General features: G+C 34.0%; 1 protein-coding gene across 1 annotated transcript; it reads right to left on the bottom strand.

The window, feature by feature from the left end:
- Positions 1–737: 737 nt before the first annotated feature.
- Positions 738–19,186, bottom strand: LOC123214102. Its single transcript, XM_044633829.1, has 8 exons — positions 18,530–19,186; positions 18,336–18,435; positions 17,455–17,511; positions 8,942–9,059; positions 4,025–4,113; positions 3,450–3,511; positions 3,226–3,322; positions 738–1,179 (listed from the first exon to the last, which is right to left on the bottom strand). The coding sequence occupies exons 1-8, from the start codon at positions 18,811–18,813 to the stop codon at positions 1,123–1,125; spliced, it is 864 nt and encodes a 287-aa protein (XP_044489764.1). The 5' UTR covers positions 18,814–19,186; the 3' UTR covers positions 738–1,122.
- Positions 19,187–19,702: the final 516 nt, after the last annotated feature.

Below are 19,702 nucleotides of genomic sequence, written 5' to 3' on the forward strand. Positions count from 1 at the left end.
ACTATGCAAGAAAGATGTAGTACTGCAATCGAACAAAGCAAAATTTCAGAAAAGACAGAGCATTCATCAAACTCCCAAGGAAGATGACAACAATGCAAAATTTCAGATGATGTCAACAATGCAAAAGTCAGAGCAAACTAAAACAAAACTGTGGGTTGGATGCGAATCAGATGCAGGCAACTGGACACAATATATCAGTGAGATAACAACACATGGCACTTTGATCTTTTGCGATTTTTGTCGAGGTATACAAAGAACTTTATGCAGTGATTTTGGAACCTTCAACAAGAACAACTAAGTTCTTTTCCTGTCAAAGATTTCAAAGTTGAGCCCAGAACACATCAAATGAGCACTCAACTATGGTATATTAATAAGATGTGAATCATTTCAGAAAACAGAGTCATACATATGACAAATTCACAATAGTGCAGCAAGCCCCAGAATTTTGCCAAATCCCAAGCAAAACAACAATGGATCAATTTTTAATTTTATCAGCATTTTTGTCTTTCTGGTTATTTGACATTTATTTTTGTGACCTACAATTTGCTGCAGGCTAATTGATAATATCCTACAGCCTTACTTGGATCTAAGGGCTTCCCTCCTAATGAAGTTTTCAACTCAAAATTGACAAAGAATACAATCTTTAATTGACTACACAAGGAAGTCACAGCATTTAATTTACCCACCAATCATGATAATAACATAAGTACTTTAAAGAAAATAATCAAACATTCGTATTGGTCTAATAGGGTATGTTAATAGGATTTGTAAAACTGACACAATAGCATACACGTAACAGTGGCAGATGAGGAACCACAGCATAGATTTTGTACACATGAAGCTTTTAACTTAAAATTCAGCTTACGCTGGTTAGAAATTCTGTGGCTCCAGCCACCAGATGATAGGAAGTTGGCATCATTACTATATGGCGCTTCAATCTAACATCTGGGTTGCTAAACATTTCAGGTTTCCAAAAATGGGATCTTTTCCATTATGGCACCAAATATGTGACTAAATATGTGTACAACAAGTGAAGAAGAGCGTCCTACCAGCTTCTTACACATTTACAGTAGAAAATTTTTGTACTTACAGGCCAGTTATATCAACATCAACAGTTATCCATCAGCATCTTGGTTCCTGCTTCAGTTGGATCCCCATTGGTGAGCCAAACATCATTGACTGAAAGGAACGCAAATGTAAAATTAGTTCCCACTAGCTATTTGTAATATCAAAATTTCAATTTATCAGGGGGTTATTAGTCCATTTATTCATTATTGCTCTATAATTGTCAAATTGTGTACAGTGAAAAAAAAAAACCAATTTCTACTAATCCAATAATCCAAAGTTTGAAGAAAATAACTTACAACATTTATCATTCATCTTACCTATGCATTTCATTCCATGTCCAGATAAAAAATTGCAATAAATTTGTAAAATGCAGAGTAGGGTATTCCACAGGCAAAAAGTTCTCAGGACAGGTTTAGTTCATACTAGAAATGATTAAGAAAGTATCGCAGTAAGAATATAGCAAAATTCCCCAATGAGATTAGGTCAGAAGAACTCAAATACGTGAATATGACACAGTTAAAGTTAAATTGAAAATATTAGTTTGACCAATAACAGACAAGATCTTGTAGTTTTGAGAAAAAAACTATAAAATTGAGATATCCAAAAATATTTTGATTGACACTGAGTATGATCCAACAATTCATGTAGAAGGATAGTGCCAGCTTGATTATAAACATATCAATTAGCAGATTGTTGAACTATAGGTGGACCAATGGCAGCTCTACCAAGGGTTTTTTATTTTCTCTCATTTTAGTCATTTAATCCGTTCCCCTTCCTTGTTTTCATCACAGCAGCTGTTATCCTGGATGATATAGCCACTAACAACCCTATGATCTTAAACTCTGAACCTGGTCTCACATTGACATGAAACAAAGATAATCTACATACTAGAGAGACAATTGATTGGTACTTTGTGAGTGGTTCCTTTGCTCATAACATTTGGCAGTAGGTAGCCAATCTGCTTTCAACCTCTTTGTCCTTATTCAGGTCGTTGGAAACTTTTCAGGCAATCAGTCTTCTTTGAACAATTTTCATTCAGATATATAATTTCTAGATCACCGATTGTCCATTTAATATTTACTTGATCTGGAAAGGACACAACAAGCTGAGTTTTGTAAGTGCAACATTCCTAATGATACTTTTTTCAGTGCCAGTTCCTGCTCTGAAGAATCAACACTTTCTGCCCTAGTCTTCCTCAGAAAATTTCATATTAGCAGACATTGGCCTTAATCCACATTTTCATAAATCCCCAATGTTATTTCCATTATATGGGAAAAGGCAAATTATCCTAGCAAGAAAATCAAGATGAATAGCATCCCTAATAGTACGCCAACCCAAAAAATAAATTATGACTTTTGGAAGAAAATTTTATTTTGTGATAAATTATAATGTTGAACGGTAATGTTTCAGTGAAAGTAGAAGGTCTTGGAGTTGTGAAATTTATTATACTTTATCATATAACATATGTGTGTGTACATGCATATGTATATATACATGTAACTATTTCAGCATCCCTTTTAAAATAAAATCTAATCATAGTGAATACCATTCTCTAAATTTATTATAATAATTTATATATGAATTAAGAAAAAAAAAAACATAAGAGAGGTAAGTGTATAAAATCAAACTAACACTCTCATGCAGATTATACTGAAATATACCAAATGAAATACTGATAAAATAAACTGTCACATATGACTAATCACATAAAAACTAATTGACAAAAAGACAACATTGTTAAGAAGTAACTTATCCAAAGAAGAGCAAATCAATCATATAGTGAAAATAATTGGCAGAAAGACATTTAAAAAAATGAAATAGTAATAAAATAAATTATGTCATTATTGAGGACATATAAGAAGTAATAAAGAACAATCATTCAAAGAAGAAATAAATAAGATCTAATGAACTTTTTAAACAAAAAAAACCCTCTCTTTCTGAGTTAAGCTAATTATATAATAAGAATTGACGAATGAAATGAAATTCTAACAACAGAAAATTTAGGACGTTGCATACTCCTAAGTATCTCCAAAATTAAATAATTATGCGGTTTTCTTTGCGTTTGTGCAGATTTATGCATGTGCGTTGGGGAAGGGGTAGTGAAGCAGGTGATCCATAAGCAATATATAAACAAAATTACATAGCATGAAAGCTCACCTGAGTTGTATGAGGCAATATACTATTAGCAAGGTCCTCATTTATGGATACAGGCAAAGGTGGCATCTGGCTCATTATGCCAGGCATGTCTCTCATGCTGCAAGTATCAGAGAAAAGAAATATTTTCACAAAAAAAAAAAAAAAAAGCAGCACTTAATGACAAAACAAAGTGGGAACAAATGGCTTCAATAACAAATTGAAGATTCTATAAAGTGTCAACATACTCATTTAGGATGGCAATAATATTGTTCCTCGTGTGACAGAAGAGTTCAACGTTATCCTGTAACTGTTTGAAACATTATCAACAATTACTTTTGTGAATAAAGAACAAAGATAGAGAACACTTAATATTGCAGGAATCAATATATGTTCCAAAATAAATACGCACAAAATGTAATACAAAATGTTAAACTTTGAAGGATAGCCTCCCATCTCCTGAGCCCACCACTGTCCCAGATGAACCCATCAATTCCCCTTTTCAAAGTTACATCTACTTTAACTTCCCACAAAATAAAGTCCTCTCAGTACTTTATTGACAGATACATCTGCTCTATCACACCATACTTGATTTAAACAAAGAAGGGAGGGTTCAAGATAGCAGATGATGTTACAGCATGTTCATCATAAAAGCCTATTGGTTTAATAGTGTATTTAAGTCAGCATGATTTTAGCTAATAATAGTGAATGACCCAGCAACATAAAATTATTATTTCAAAATGCTTATATTAATTATTTGAGGAAAGCTATGCGTAGATTATCTGTCTAAGAATCAGCAAGAACTAAAGAATGAGCCATTCACCTTAAATGTAGAAAGGTTGGCTGTGATTTGACTAAAAGCTTGAGAATTCTGTTCTAAGAGATGCCTAGTCGTGCCACTTATTCCCAGGACTACAAAAATAAACAAGTAAATAAATAAAAACTGTACATGTACAATCAACAATTAGGAAAATAAATAACTATAGAAGAGGACATTCAAGAAATGCAACTTCAACCAGTAGAAAGGAGATAACATGAATGCATTATGAGGAAATAAGATGACACAGAAAAATAATAATAATAATAACAATAAATAAAGAACAAAAGAAAAATAATGAAACATAAACAAATAAATCCACGGGCCACCTCTAACACATACCATGAATCATGTTACTTTATATAAACCTAAGCTTTGTTCAGAAAGTGATTGCATAATATAGACTGGAAATTTTTTTAGAAGGAAACATCCTCCGAAAGGCCAATCGAATTTTGTTCAGACAACCAAAGCCTCAACAGTCAGTTCGAACTGGCCAGAAACTTCAAGGATTACTAAGACGAAATCGATTTCATCTAAAACCCAGACCAATCACCCCATACATACATATATATATATATATATATATATATATATCATTAATTGCATTTCCTTTAGCCAGAATATTATGGAACTGAAATCTAATCCACCATAGTTGAATACATGAAGTGTTCAATCCTACCCTGCAGTTAACCCAAATTTACACCATCCGGTTGTGCATTTTCAATAAGAAACTGTTGTACACTGTCTTTAGTTACTGAGAACAATGATCTGTGCATATGATATGATGGTTTGAGTGATACAACCTGAATGAAATGCAATGTGAAATAAAGCTCAAACAGTTTAATGGTATGAGGAGTTCATAAGTACTAGGTAGCCACAAGAGATTTTGATGCAACTGTAAACAGAAACTTGAGGTTCTACAAAGATGATTTATGCGTAGCCTCATAAAAGAATTCTCAAATCTGAACTCCCCTAACTCGGTTAATATCTAGAGGTGGAATGTGACATTTGTTTTTATCAATATATAATGAAACAAAGGAAGTTTTTGGAATCTCTGATATCTCTCCACTAGCATTCTTAGAATATCTCCAATCATTGTGGAGAATATCTCCCATTTATAGGAATATATTGTGTAAATATTTCTAGTTTTTCTATAATTTAGGGATCTTATCCACTGTTGTATATTGAAAAATTTACCTATCAATGAAATCAAGCGATAAGTTCCACTTTACCACACGGTTTCAAAGCCTTCAGTGCTATCCCTAAAAATTTCACCTCTAGTCTTCATTGCTATATACATATATATTTTTTGTCTTTCTGCCATAATAGAAACCAAACCCTTCTTTGTCTCTTAGCTCATTAGGCCTTCATTGCCAACCTTAGAAAATGTCAACTGCTTCTACTGACTCTTCAACATCAATTACCAGTAGACTACAACTAATCCACCCTCAAATGGGTTAAACAGTGAACTCCAGAGCATAAATCCGACCTATCTGCTAGATGGGACAATTTTTTTTCTTTTAGAAATGAATCAAATTATCCAAACTTTTCTTAGAGGCTGAGGTAAGATCAACTACCTAACTGGTGATGGTCCAGATAAACAATACCCAAAGTATAAACCTGGTAAGAAGAGGATTCCCTAACATGTCATGGTTATGGAATCCCCTGAAGCCTGAGCAAAGCAGAAACTTGGTATTTCTTCCAACAACTAAGGCCATCTGGAAAACCCTGCAGTAGACCTACCCCAACCAAACAAGGGAAGTAGGACTTTGATTGGAGATTGACATTACTGAGATATCTAGATGAAACACAGCAAGGGATGTTAGCCTCTTCTAGGAAAAGCTTGAGCATGATCCAACCTTTAAATTCCTAGTAAGACTGGATGCCGAGTTTGACAAAGTTAAGATCCAAATTCTGGGTAAGGATATGTAGGAAAATAGGAATAAATCCCTAAACTTTAGCGATTAATAGTCCAATTTAATTTTTTTTTATTTTTCCTTGTTTAGGCTGATTTAGTTTTAGTTGCTTTCCTAGTTTGTTATTGCAAAACATGTATAAATTCACCTTTTACAATTAAATGAAATCAAACAAGAATTATTCAATTACTCGGTTCTTGTTGCATGGTATGAGAGCACAGGTTCTAAGAATTCTTTTTCTTTTTTACTCTTAGAAGGTGTAATTCACCAAAATATTCACTGAACGCTACCGGAATATTGCCAAAAAATTTTCAGACCTCAGACGCTGCCAAAGTTCCATTCTATCATCATAGAAGCTGTAAAAAGTCCACAACAGCCACTGGAAAAGCACAAACGCCACCAGATATCTAAGATCTCACCAAAAAATCTTCAGATCTTTCCAGAAAAGATTGGAAGTTGTCGATTTACATCCAGACACTGCCAGAAGCTATTGATATACTACCAGAAGTCGCCCGAAATTGCTAATTTATATCTAACGGAAGTTTCAAATCTACCAGAAGTCACCTTAAGTGTCAGATTTGTTGGAAGAAATAAATGATCAGTGCTTGTTGGAAATTTCACCCTGCCAACCTTAAGTGTCAGATTTGTTGGAAGAAATAAATGATCAGTGCTTGTTGGAAATTTCATCCTGCCAAAAGGTTCAAACTTGGCAGAAGTTGTCGGAAGTATCAAATCTGTCGAAAAATCTGAACCACTTATTTAACTGGTTCTATTGTCAATTTGCATTTCTTTTTTAAGGTAAACTGTTAGGATCTCAAGTGCAAGGTATGGGACTTGGATCCCACATTGGAAAGTATGGGCAACTAGTGTGAGGTTTATATGGCCTTGGGCTCTCCCATCTCAATAGCTAGCTTTTGAGGTGTGGTTCTCCTAAGGTTCGTATCATTTGGTATCAGAGTCATCATCATGTCTCTCAGTTGCAATCGTGCGACGCGGGTGGTGACGCCGACATTGCAGTGTTCACCCGGTGCTAGCAGGGAGCTAGCGCACAACCAACCTGCGTGGGCGCCGGGGCTGTGGAACATGGTGGAATGTTAGGATCCCAAGTGCAAGATATCGGACTTGGATCCCACATTGGAAAGTATGGACAACTAGTGTGAGGTTTATATGGCCTTGGACTCTCCCATCTCAATAGCTAGCTTTTGAGGTGTAGTTCTCCTAAGGTTCGTATCATAAACTTTGTACACTCTATTAATAATATTTCGTGTGATAATTAATAAGAGAAAAAAAAGCAACTATATTCTCTTCATTATTCTTAAAGGGAATGAAGGAGAAACAAAAATGACAATTTGAAGAAAAAATAAGATAATGTATCTATTAAACAAGAAGGACAGCTTTCTCAATGAGATAGAAAGAGCATTAGAAGTCAAATGTAGGATAGAGAGAGATGAATAAGTATAGTATTATAAATTTCTCATTTTATTCTTTTTATATTTTCCACTAAACAAAAAAATATATACAAAGAAAAATATAATACAGAAAAAAAACAAGCTATCCCAAAACCCATAAAGGAATTCAAATAGTATAAAAAGAGAAGTCAACTCACAATCTATAACTAATAGAACCCTAACTAAAAATTTGAAAAAGCCAAACAGCTATTCAAGCTCCCAGTTTTGATGATAAAGAAGAATGAGACTTCCTTAGATTCCAAAGTTATAAACCCCCAAAGAGGAGCCCAATATTTCACTTTTCCAAAAAAAAGAAGAAACCTCTTAACCAATATCTTCAAAAGTTCTCACATACCTTTCCAAACATAATTCCCAAAAACATTTCATTAAAATATTGAAAAATAAAATTAACATAGTAGTTCTTTTTACTAACTTCAAACTCCCTATAAAAATTGTCTTTTATTTTGCATATACATTCCTAAAGGTCCCTCAATCTTACCTAGGTTTTCACCGAGTTCTACACTAAGGGCTACTTCAAAAACCTGCAAACTTGGTAGCTAGAAAACTAGTGGGATAGTTTATCCCAAAATATTGCCCCAAGTGAATTTGAACCCCTTTACCTCTTAGTTGAAGTCAAGGGTTTTTTAACACTGACTTACCCCAACCCTTTGGTTTCCAATAAAACAGTCTATTTTCCGCAAATACCTGATAAAACAACAAGTAAAAATGTAATTTGAGGTACTTACCCAAGAAAATGTGATTTGAGTTGTCAATGTCAAAATATATATATTTGGTTACTTTCGAAGAAAATTGATTAATAGACTTTTAACTGACCCATCAATGATCTGTATTCAAATATCTCTGATTTAAAACTAAAACTGCCTCAACTTATTAAGGTCCAATGTTAAATAAGAAACCAGAGTTCAAATCAATTCGAAAAGGATCCTTTAGAGTTTACTGATCCAAAAGAAGATCAATACACTTTTTCACCAAAAAAGGAAGAAGAGGGTCAATATTTTACACAGGATGTCTTGCCTAGAAGAATGCAGATGATTATCCTGTTATCCTAGACACTAATGTTGTGGAATGGGGCCTGGGCCTTTTAAATTTGAAAACCTGGGTGCACCCTCACTAGTTAAAAAGTAGTGTTGAAGAATGGTGGAACAATGAGCAGCATGGAGGTTTTGAAGGGTACCAGAATTGTTTGAAGCATCACATTTCATTCGAGCGAAAAAAAAAATCCCTGTAATGACTATCGTTTTTTAATTTCACTTGTGTCTCAAATAAAATAATAGTTCTTTAAAAGAAAATAAGCATGAGAAAAGGCAGTAGAAGGAAATCAGCAGAAAGGCAAAAAATAATAATAATACTAATAACAAACAGATAAATGAATTTATCTTATCTGTGCTAATATTACAACTGCATAGATTAAGATATCAGTTTCCATTGCCAAAACCTTGAGAGCTTGGAAAGCAAGAAATTTATACATGTGTCAATGTCTATGATTATCTAATAAAACAATAACATGGAAAAAGACATGTCTCCAATAACATACTAACCTTCAAAAGGAAAAGGTCCATTCTGGTCCATCTGATGCATTAAGAAAGGATAGGAACCCATGTTCTGTGAATAAGTTAAAGGTATATTTGTCTTCAAGTTTAATTCCACCAGCTTATCCTGAAGAAGTATGATCTTTAGAATACCGGTTCTTCAATCAACATTACATCCTAAAAGATTTAATTGATTACATAAATTAAAACTGGAATTCATCTGCGGTGCTACTATTTTTATCACTAACAACAAATTTTAATTTACTAGTATGTTTTGAGAGCTCAGAAAAAAAGAACTGCTATTTTGCCCAATATTAAGAGTAAACATTTCTAACACCACACTTTCGTATGAAACTAAAGGAACAAGTTTTATATGCGTAAAAAAGGATTGTAGATGATGTCAAAGAGTTGGATGGGAGAAAAGGAAACAAAATAAGGTATGGCTACTATGCATGTTAAAATGGTGAACTTCTTTTAATACAAAAAAAAAAAATGACAGATTCATAGGAAACCCTAATCTGAACAAACAATTAAAAGTAACACAAAAGCAGAGCAGGAATACAGCCAACTCAACATGACTGCAGGCCAACACAGTGGTTGCTGAAATCTGATGCAAAATGAAAAAGAACCTCAGGAACCAGTTGGCAGAATGGATACTTATCATGAAGGATACTTTATCCTCAAGGTCAAATTGCTTTGTAGCCTCCACTTCTTAACCACAAATTCCTCAAGCACTCTCCTAAGACGGAAAAATTTATGCTTCTCTTCCACCAGTAGCTTACCTTTCTTTCATTTATTCCAGATTCTGTACCATATAGCATAACCTAATCTTTATGCTGCTATGGTAAAGGTTTTTTAAGTGCTTCTTTGGTAGAAAATATACTTTCAGAGCTGACAAGATGGAAGTAATATTTTTCTTCTAAGCTTGAACAATATTCCTATCCCTACTAATCTATCTGAGGCATTATCTAATGAAAATTGGGAGACAAACTATGAATGCAAAAATGGAGGCCTTACAAAATAAATATATATATGGGAGCTGATGAATCTGCCTACAGGATAGAAGCCTGTGGGATGTAAAAATGGGTTTCTAGTTTGAAATACAAAGCAAATGGGGTCATTGGAGAGGTACAAGGTGAGATTTGTAGCTAAAGGGTATACACAAACTTATGGAGTGGATTATTAAGAGACATTCACCCCAATTGCCAAGATGAATATGGGTAGAATTTTGTTGTCATTACCATTCAACTATGACTGGGACTTGCAACATTTTGATGTAAAAAATGTCTTTCTACATGGAGATCTTCAAAAAGAAATCTACATGGAGATTCCACATGGATTTGAAAACAACCTAACCACCGAACAAGTGTGTAAGCTCAAGACAACCTTGTATGGGCTTAAGTAGTCTCTAAGGGTATGGTTTGGTAGGTTTGTCGAGGTGATGATAAGTATGGGATTTAGATACAGTTCAGAAGATCAGGTTTTATTTGTCAAGCACTTAGATTTAGGGAGAGTTACGGTCTCTTTGGTATATGTTGATGACACCATTGTGGCAGGAGACGATAAAAAAGGGGAACAGTATCTGAAGCCATGTTTGGCCAAGGAATTTGAGATTAAAGAGTTGGACAATCTAAAGTACTTTCTAGGAATTGAAATTGCACACTCCAAAATAGAATCTTCATGTCTCAACAAAAGTATGTTATGGACCTTCTTAAGGAATTAGGGAAGTTGGCATGTAAACTAGCAAGCACACCAATAGAACCCAATCACAAGTAGGGGTAGGCACAGGAGGATATTGATGTAGACAGAGAGATATACCAACGTCTAGTAGGAAAACTCATTTATTTGTCTCACACCAAAGCAAATATAGCCTATGTTGTTGGAGTGATTAGTCAGTCATGCACCGACCAAAGAAAGTTCATCTACAAGCTGTTAATCTAGTATTGCAATACCTTAAAGGAACTTTGGTGAAATGAATCTTATTCTAGAGAAATTCATAATTAATGCTTGAATAGATAGAGACTATACTGGTGATAAGGGGTCAAATTCTGGATATTGCACATTTTTTTGGCAGGAACCTTGTGACATGGAGTAAAAAATAGAATGTGGCAGCAAGTCTAGTGTTCAGGCAAAATTTCGAACAATGGTATTTGAGGTATTTGTGAACTTTTGTGGTTGAATATCATTTTAAAAGACTATAAGATTAAATAGGATGGGCTAATGAGACTTTACTGTGAAAACAAAATGTAATCAACATTGCACATAACCTAATATAGCATGATTGAACGAAGCACATAGAACTGGATAAACATTTGAACAAGGAAAGGTTGGAGAGTGGGTTGATCTGTATGTCATATTTATTTATAAGATGTCAACTTGTAGATTTACTTATGAAAGGACTAAATATTGCAACATTTCAAAAAGTTGTGGCCAAACTGGAAATGAAAAATATCTATTCATCAGCTTGGAGGATTACAGGAGAGGAATTGTTGAAATATCTGTGATAATATTATGTAAATAAGGAATACATAGTGTAAAATAAATATATTTCCTAAGCTAGAATAGAAATAATTAATAACTTTCCTAGATTAGCTAGTTACAATTCCTATATAATGTTGTACTTTTCTTCGAATCTATATAAGAGAAAACAAGCTCTATTCATCTTTGTTCAAATGGTATTAGAGCCTATATTAGGGTTCTAAGATTTTTTCAGCATTCCTAACTTGTTTCCCGACGATTCCAAGTCCTTTTTCGTCTGCTTTCACTGTGCTTTTGTCCTTTTCCGATGGTCGTACCTATACTAGTGTAACTAAAACTATCTCGTCGACAAACCTATGGAAAAAGCGTCTCCGTTCGCCACTACACACGCCTCCACGCACTGTTCATTCTCTTAATAACTTCTGTCATTGATCTCATATTCTGGCAACTATGCAACGACATCACCTCTCCCATTAGACTCAAAAGACACCAGTGAGTCTATTTGTGGTAACCCCGCTGTCATTGCATGTCGAACTTTATTGCATGTGCCGATCGTTTTCTCCTCAAGTCATGATCTCCAATCTATTGTTTTGGCGCACGTGGGACTATACCACCAACACCATCCTCTTCAGATAGCATCAGTGACCCTTTTCTAATCAACCACGCTCTTGTTCATTGTCGACAGTCTCCGTCATCACTGAAAAACAGCTTCTGTCAATTTTTTCCCTCCTTTCAGGCTGTGTTGATCTACCAACCTCGTCTCTAGGTATTTTTCAACAATTTCTATCAATTTCTAGTTGATTTCTCCGCTTTGTTTAGTTTAATATGTCTTTTCAGAGCTCCAGATCCAATAAAACTTTTCCATTTACTTTTTTCCCTGTAATCACAACTGAGAAGTTAGTTGGTAGTAGCAATTATGTTTCGTGGATTACTTCTATTGAATTATGGTGTATGGGACAAGGTATTGAGGACTATTTAACGACCAAAGTTGTAGACATCAAATCGGATACAACTACCTGGATTAGAATTGATGTTGTCCTGTGTAGTATGTTATAGAATACTATTGACCCTCAACTTCAATCCATTTTCAAGGCCTATCGAACATATTGTGAAATATGGACTCAAGTCAAACTTCTCTATACCAATGACATCTAACAATTATATTTGGTGGTGTCTAATTTGGTTCATCTAAAACAATAAGGAATAAGTATGTCAGAGTTTCTTGAACGAATGGTCTCTCTTAAAATTGAATTCAACTCACTTTTTCCCGCCAATAAATCATTTGTAGAAGACTTGGCCCGGCAAGATAAATTATTTATGGTGTTGACTTTAGCTATTCTTAGTCCTGAATTTGATTCTGTTTGGGATCAAATTTTGGCCAGTGCTATTATACCATCTCTTGATGAGGTCTTTGCTTGATTACTTCATGTATCCTCTCTAGGTGTTGTAACAAGTTTCTCAAGTTCTTCCAGCTTTGACACATTTGCTCTTGCCTCTCAGACTCAATAGGGCAGTCGTGGTGGTCAAGGAAATCAACTACGGTGTAATTATTATCATAGATGGGGTCATACCAGAGAAAAATGTTATAAACTACATGGTCGTCCTCCTCGGGTAGCCAATGTTATTTAGACAGACCTTCCTAATTCCTCTAGCAATCAATCCCAATAATCATTGACTCTTACAGGTGTTGATTATGAAGAATACCTCAAGTATCAAGCCTCCAAGCAGTCTTCCTCCAACATTGCTATTATCACCCACACCAGTCAGCTAGCAGTGTGCCTCACTCAATCTTTCTCTCCCGATCCATAGGTCCTTGATTTTAGTATTTCTGATCACATTTCAAGGGCGTTTGGTTTGGGTAATGTTTTATTACCAAAATAGAAAGATTACCTTGAAGATAGATTACTTAGAAGATTACTGGGCATAAATGATTACTGTGTTTGATAAAATTTGATAGGTATAAATAATTATTGTGTTTGGTTAAAGGTAACAAAAGATTACTAGTAAATTATTTTACTTAAATGCCGTTGAATATAATTATTTTTAAATATTTTTTATATTATTTGTCATATTAATTAAAAATAAATTTATTTTTATCTCAAAAAATTAATAAATAATAATATAATTATAATAAACTCAAGATTACCTCAGTAATCTTTAAATACCTAAGGTGAAGATGGTAATCAGATTACCACCTATATTACATGCCACGTCAGCATTGGTAATAGAAAATTACTGTAATATTTTATTACTAGCAAACCAAACAAGGGAATAAAAGATAGATTACCAAGGTAATCTTAAAAACCCCCAACCAAACGCCCCCTTCTAGTAACTTTACTTTTCCATTGTATTGAATTTTAGTCTCTACCTGTTGTTACATTAGCCAATGGATCCATAACTCGAGCAACGACCATAGATCGTGCACATCCTCTTCCTTCCTTGCCTTTACATTATTGATTTTAATCTCGTTTCTATTTGTAAACTCATTCTTTAAATTGTTTCATTACCTTCACTAATAATTCTTTTGTTATACAAGACCGAAGTACAGGCCGAATGATTGACGCAGGACATGAGTCACAGGGTCTCTACTTCTTACATCTGCCACCTGTTTCTATAGCCTACACGATTACTGAGTCTCTGATACTTCTTTATAATCATCTCAGATACCCCAGCATCTCCAAACTATAAAAGATGGTACTTGGTCTTTCTTCTTTGTCGTCTCTTCAATATAAGTCATGTCAGCTTGGAAAACATTCTTGAAAATCTTTTCCAAAGCGAGTCAATAATCACGTTGCGTCCCCCTTTAAGTTAGTTCATTCTGATGTCTAGGTCCTAGTCGAGTTGTGTCTGTTTTAGAGTTTCAATATTTTGTTACTTTTATTGACGATTATTCGTGTTGCATCTAATTGCTTTTAATGAAAAATCAGTCTGAGTTATTTTTTATTTTTGAATCTTTTTATGCTGAAATAAAAACAGGATTTTCTACTACAATGCATACCCTTTGTAGTGATAATGCCTGTGAATATTTTTCTACTCCCTTCACCAAATTCATGTCTTCTCAGGGTATTGTGCATCAATCCTCTTATGTTTATACCCCTCAACAAAATGGGGTTGCACAATGTAAGAATCGACTTCTCATTGAGACTGCCCGCACCCTTCTTATCTATAATAATGTTCCTTTCCGATTTTGGTCAAATGTAGTCCTCGTTGCCTATTTTCTAATAAATCTGATGCCTTTTTCAATTTTACAACATAAAGTGTCTCATTCTATTTTATATCCTAAATAGTCCCTGTATTCTTTTTCCCCTTATGTCTTTGGGTGCACTTGTTTTGTTCATGACTTATCCCCTAGTCGTGACAAATTAACCGTTCATGCTCTTAAATGTGTGTTTCTTGGTTACTCTCGTCTTAAAAAATGTTATCGATGTTATTCTGCTGACACACCGATATTATCTTTTCGCTAACTTTATCTTTTTTTAATGTTTTTCTTACTTTTCTTCTTCGTTAGATGGTCAGCCTATTACAAAAATCCTCCCATTACCATCTATTGTCTCTTTACCTGAGTCACCTTTTGAGTTTGCCCCTACGTCTCCTTTTTCTCCTTCCACTGAGGAACCCTCTTCCCTGCCTGGTACCAATATTGTTCATCATCCCACAAGTGATGTTGTTGGTGAGTTTGTATTTGAGACTCCTGTGCACCCAGTTCTTGCTCCAGACTCTTTCCTACTATGGTCCTACCTCTACCTCCTACTGATTAGTTTCTTATTGCCATTTGCACAAGATGCATTCCACACGAAATCCTTATCCCATCTATATTTTTCTTAGCTATTATCGGTTATCGTTACCTTTTTATGCGTTTGTGTTTACTTTATCTTTTGTATTTGTTCCTAACATTGTTGTGAGGCACTCTCTGATCCCGGGTGGCAACAAGCAATGGTTGATGAGATGTCTACTTTGCATGCCAATAGTATTTGAGAATTGGTTCCTCAACCTCTTGGACACCCCACAGTTGGTTGTCAATGAATATATACTGTTAAAGTTGGACCAGATGATAAGGTTGACAAATTGAAAGCTTAGTCAATTACCAAGGGTTACATTCAGACATTTGACCTAGACTATTATGAAACAATCTCTCCTGTGGCTAAGGTGTCGTTTGTTTGCCTCATCCTATCTATGGCTGCTATTCGGCAATAGTCGTTACATCAATTGGATATTAAAAATGTTTTTCTTCATGGTGAACTACAAGAGGATATTTATATGAAGCAACCATCAAACTTTATTGCTCAAGGAGAGTCTGGATTGGTATGTAAACTTCGTCGTTCTATGTATGGCTTGAAACAGTCTCCTCGTGCCCGGTTTCGTTGTTTTAGCATGGTGATTCAAGAGTTTGGCATCCGGAGGAACAAGTCTGATCATTTTATGTTCTATAGACATATATTACAAGGACAATGCATTTATCTGGTTGTTTATGTGGATGATACTGTTATAACAAGAAGTGATCAAAACGCCATTGAGCAATTAAAACAACATCCATTTAGACACTTCAAATAAAGGATCTCAAGCCACTCAAGTATTTTTTTGGTATAGAAGTTCCACAATTTAAGTCTAGAATTGTTATCTCTCAAAGGAAGAATGCTTTGAATATTCTAGAAGAAATAGAGATGTTAGACTGCAAACACATAGACTCTCCTATGGTTTCTAAGATTAAACTCTTACCTAGATAGGGGGAGCCCTTTACAGACCCTAGGAGATATCAAAGGCTGGTTGATAAACTCAATTATCTCACCATTACACTTGACCTTTCGTTTTCAGTTAGTGTTGTTAGTCAGTTTCTTTAGTCTCTAAGTGACCATCATTGGGATATGGTTAATTGGATTCTACGATATATCAAGAGAGCTCCAAGAAAAGGTCTACTTTATGAGAATAAAGGTCATACACAAGTTATTGGATATTTAGATACTGATTAGGTAAGTTCGCCATCAGATAGATGATCTATTTCTAGGTACTGTGTATTGATTGGAGGAAATCTCATATGATAGAAAAGTAAGAAACAAGACATTGTCGCTAGATCAAATGCAGAAGTAGAATATCGTATTATGACCTTAGTTACCTATGACCTTGTTTGGTTGAAGCAATTAATTCATGAGTTGTAATTTGCAAATATATCAAAAATGTCATTACATTGTAACAACCAGGTTGCACTACACATTTCTTCCAATCCAGTTTTTCATGAAAGGACGAAACACATAGAAATTTATTGTCATTTTGTTTGTGAGAAGATTATGTTTGACAATATTACCACAAGTCATGTTAGTTCAAACAATCAATTTGCTAACATCCTTACTATATCTCTTTGAGGTTTTCGAATTAATTATATTTGTAACAAGCTTGACGCATATAACTTATATGCTCCAACTTAAAGGAGAGTGTTAAAATATTTGCGGCAATATTATATAAATAAGGAATACATAGTGTAAAATAAAGAATACGTAAATATTTTTCATAAGTTAAAATAGAAGTAATTTAATAACTTTCCTAAAGTAGTCCGATAAAATTCTTATATAATGTTATACTTTTCTTTGAATCTATATAAGAGAAAACATTTTTTATTCATCTCTGTTCATAGGAATGAATCAATCATAAATTAGGGAAAATCAATAATAATTATTTGTTATTGAACTTGTAATTATTTGCTTCCTTTCCTATAGAGAATATGTATGTATCAATTGACGCTAAACCAAGGGTACAATTTTTTAGTAATTCCTCTTAACACCAACTAGTTTTTATCTCACCGATATAACCCTTACCTAGATATCATTCTTTGTGACCAAAAAAATAAAAAACAAACCAAAAGTTCTAATATATCAAGTTCATAAATATTTTGTAGAGTATAAATTTGAAATGCCACTGGTATCAAGTTTCAAAACAATTTCTAAAAACATCACTAAAAGAAAATAATTGGTAACTTCATAACATCATTAAAAATAAAAAACAAATTGTCTAACAAATTGATAATAATTTAGTAATCAACATATGAAAGATACCTTCCTGCTGATCACCTTCTTTCCAAAATTATACTCTTCAGGTTTTCTTCGCTTTCTCTGTAAAAGGTTTGTATGAGTTCTTTTATGTTTGATAGATAAAGAGGAATATCTAACTTTAATTTTGCATATACACATGTAGCGCATAAAGGCTAAGTTAATGAGAGTTTCACCACAAACTACTATGAAACATAATTGTTGGTAAAACATAGAAGCAATACCTAGCAAGCTGATAATGCACCATATAGAACATTGACAAGTTTTTCCAGTTATAGCTAAATAAAGTTATTGCAGGGACCCTTTTTCATTTGTCTCTCATGCAATTACATATAACCAAGTGTATTCCTGATCTGCCAAGTCAGAAACAAGGGGAGAAAAGGGTGTGGCAAGTCTCAACACACCATCCAGTTGGAAGGCTTTCCAACTGAAAACAGAAGCCAGAATTGTAAATATCATAACAATTCTAAATAAACAGGATTACACGTTTCAGCAAAATTTTTCATTATGATTCTAATTAGAATTCTATTAATCTTTCAATCTTTTCTCACTATAAAGTAATTATTTGAACCCAAAATTTATGTTGATAGGCATGAACCCAACAAACAATGGCATTTTAGGTCTTACAAACTTCTTCACCAGAACTTGCATGAGAACTGAAACAATAACACAACTTATTATAGTTTACTTGATCATAAGGGAATTCAAACACAAGACCACTTCTTAACATTGACTCTAATATCATATTAAATAACCACCCGACTAAAACACTTAAGCTGAAAAGTATGTACTCACAATAGAATTTAAGCTCTAACACTAAAATTTTCCTGCTTTTTTTTACCAGCAATGCAACATATACAATGAATCTAAAAGGAGCAAAAACTTACAGTCATCCACCTACACCTCAATGCAACATCACGTACAGTTTTGTCACGCAAAGTTGCCGCAATCTTCACATACCTCATGATGTTTGGTTCATCGGAATATCTACATAAACAAAAGCCAAAATGTAAAAGAATCAATTGAAATTAGTACATGGAAGCAGTTATAATATGTCAAATCACAAAACAAAAGTACCTACTTGATAAGGCCTTCCTCCAGTTTAAGCTGCTCATGCATGGACCAATCAACAGCGAATCCAGTATCATGTTTGAGGCCGGAGGAATCAAGAAAAGTAGAAGTAGAACAGGAATTGGGAGGTTGAACTAATCCAGGAATGAAGCCAGATGAAGAAGCAAAGTAATTCCCCATTCCCATTCCAAAACCCATACTCATAAGATTGGAATTAGGATTAGGAATCCCCTCTGAATTGCAGGTGCTGTAATTCAAACCAAATCCCGTCGTCTTTGATGACTCAGCGGCCATTTTTTTTTCCCCCAATTCTCACTTCAATCTAATCAACAACTTAAACCAATTCACCATCCATAACTGAAACCTAACCTAAAAAAAATATTTTGATGGTTGAGTTACCTTTTCGGGCAACTTTCTTTCCGACGGACCACTAATTGGCTCTCCTGTTTAACTTTTTCTCTCACTAAAACACTAAATTATTTTTCCACTGTAGCTCCTACTAACAACACTTTATGCTTCCTCTTTCTCCTCCAATCAAACAAAAAGCTTTTCGCACATTATATTTTTTTTAAATTAATAATTGATTTTGCCAGATCTTGGAATTCAGCAACAGTGCGAATCTCCGTAAGCATTGGATGCCAATTATTGTGGACTCTCCACCTTCCTTTTTAAACAGTTTTTTGTTTTTTTCTTCTCTTTTTTTTTTTTCCCTCTTTTATTTTTGACAAACTATTAATATAATTCATGGTTTTAAACATCGAATCAGAGCTATCAGACAACTCTGTTTAATTAGACAAGATAAAAATCCAAATTTAATAACTATCAATTTTGAATATGTACACTATCAAATTAACTTTATTTTACAGTGAAATTATTTATATTATATATTTAATAATTAATTATAAAAAATTATTTTTAAACAGTTAATCGATTTAATCACTAATCAAATGATCAAGTTTTTGGTTGGATCAGACCACCATTTTCAATGATGGCCAAAGGGTAGAAAAAGATTGAATATCTTAATTTTTGTTTTTATTCTTACCGAAAATGTCTTTTTCTGGTCCTTGCCTCATCTCTGATATAAAAATAATGAGGGATTTTTGTCTCTTCCCCCTTGGGAAAAATTTCCCTCCTCTTCCCTTTCTTATTTATGCAGAATAATATTAAAATATTTATTAGGTAA

This window comes from Mangifera indica, chromosome 4 (genome assembly GCF_011075055.1).
Source record: "Mangifera indica cultivar Alphonso chromosome 4, CATAS_Mindica_2.1, whole genome shotgun sequence".
Taxonomy (NCBI): Eukaryota; Viridiplantae; Streptophyta; class Magnoliopsida; order Sapindales; family Anacardiaceae; genus Mangifera; species Mangifera indica.

Excerpts from the sequence above, each read along its gene's own strand:
- LOC123214102 (XM_044633829.1), bottom strand. The coding sequence starts at position 18,813 with ATGGCCGCTGAGTCATCAAAGACGACGGGATTTGGTTTGAATTACAGC. Across the intron at positions 18,436-18,529 it reads CTGGAGGAAGGCCTTATCAA|ATATTCCGATGAACCAAACA; the intron begins GTAGGTACTTTT and ends TTGTTTATGTAG. Across the intron at positions 1,180-3,225 it reads TATTGCCTCATACAACTCAG|TCAATGATGTTTGGCTCACC; the intron begins GTGAGCTTTCAT and ends CGTTCCTTTCAG.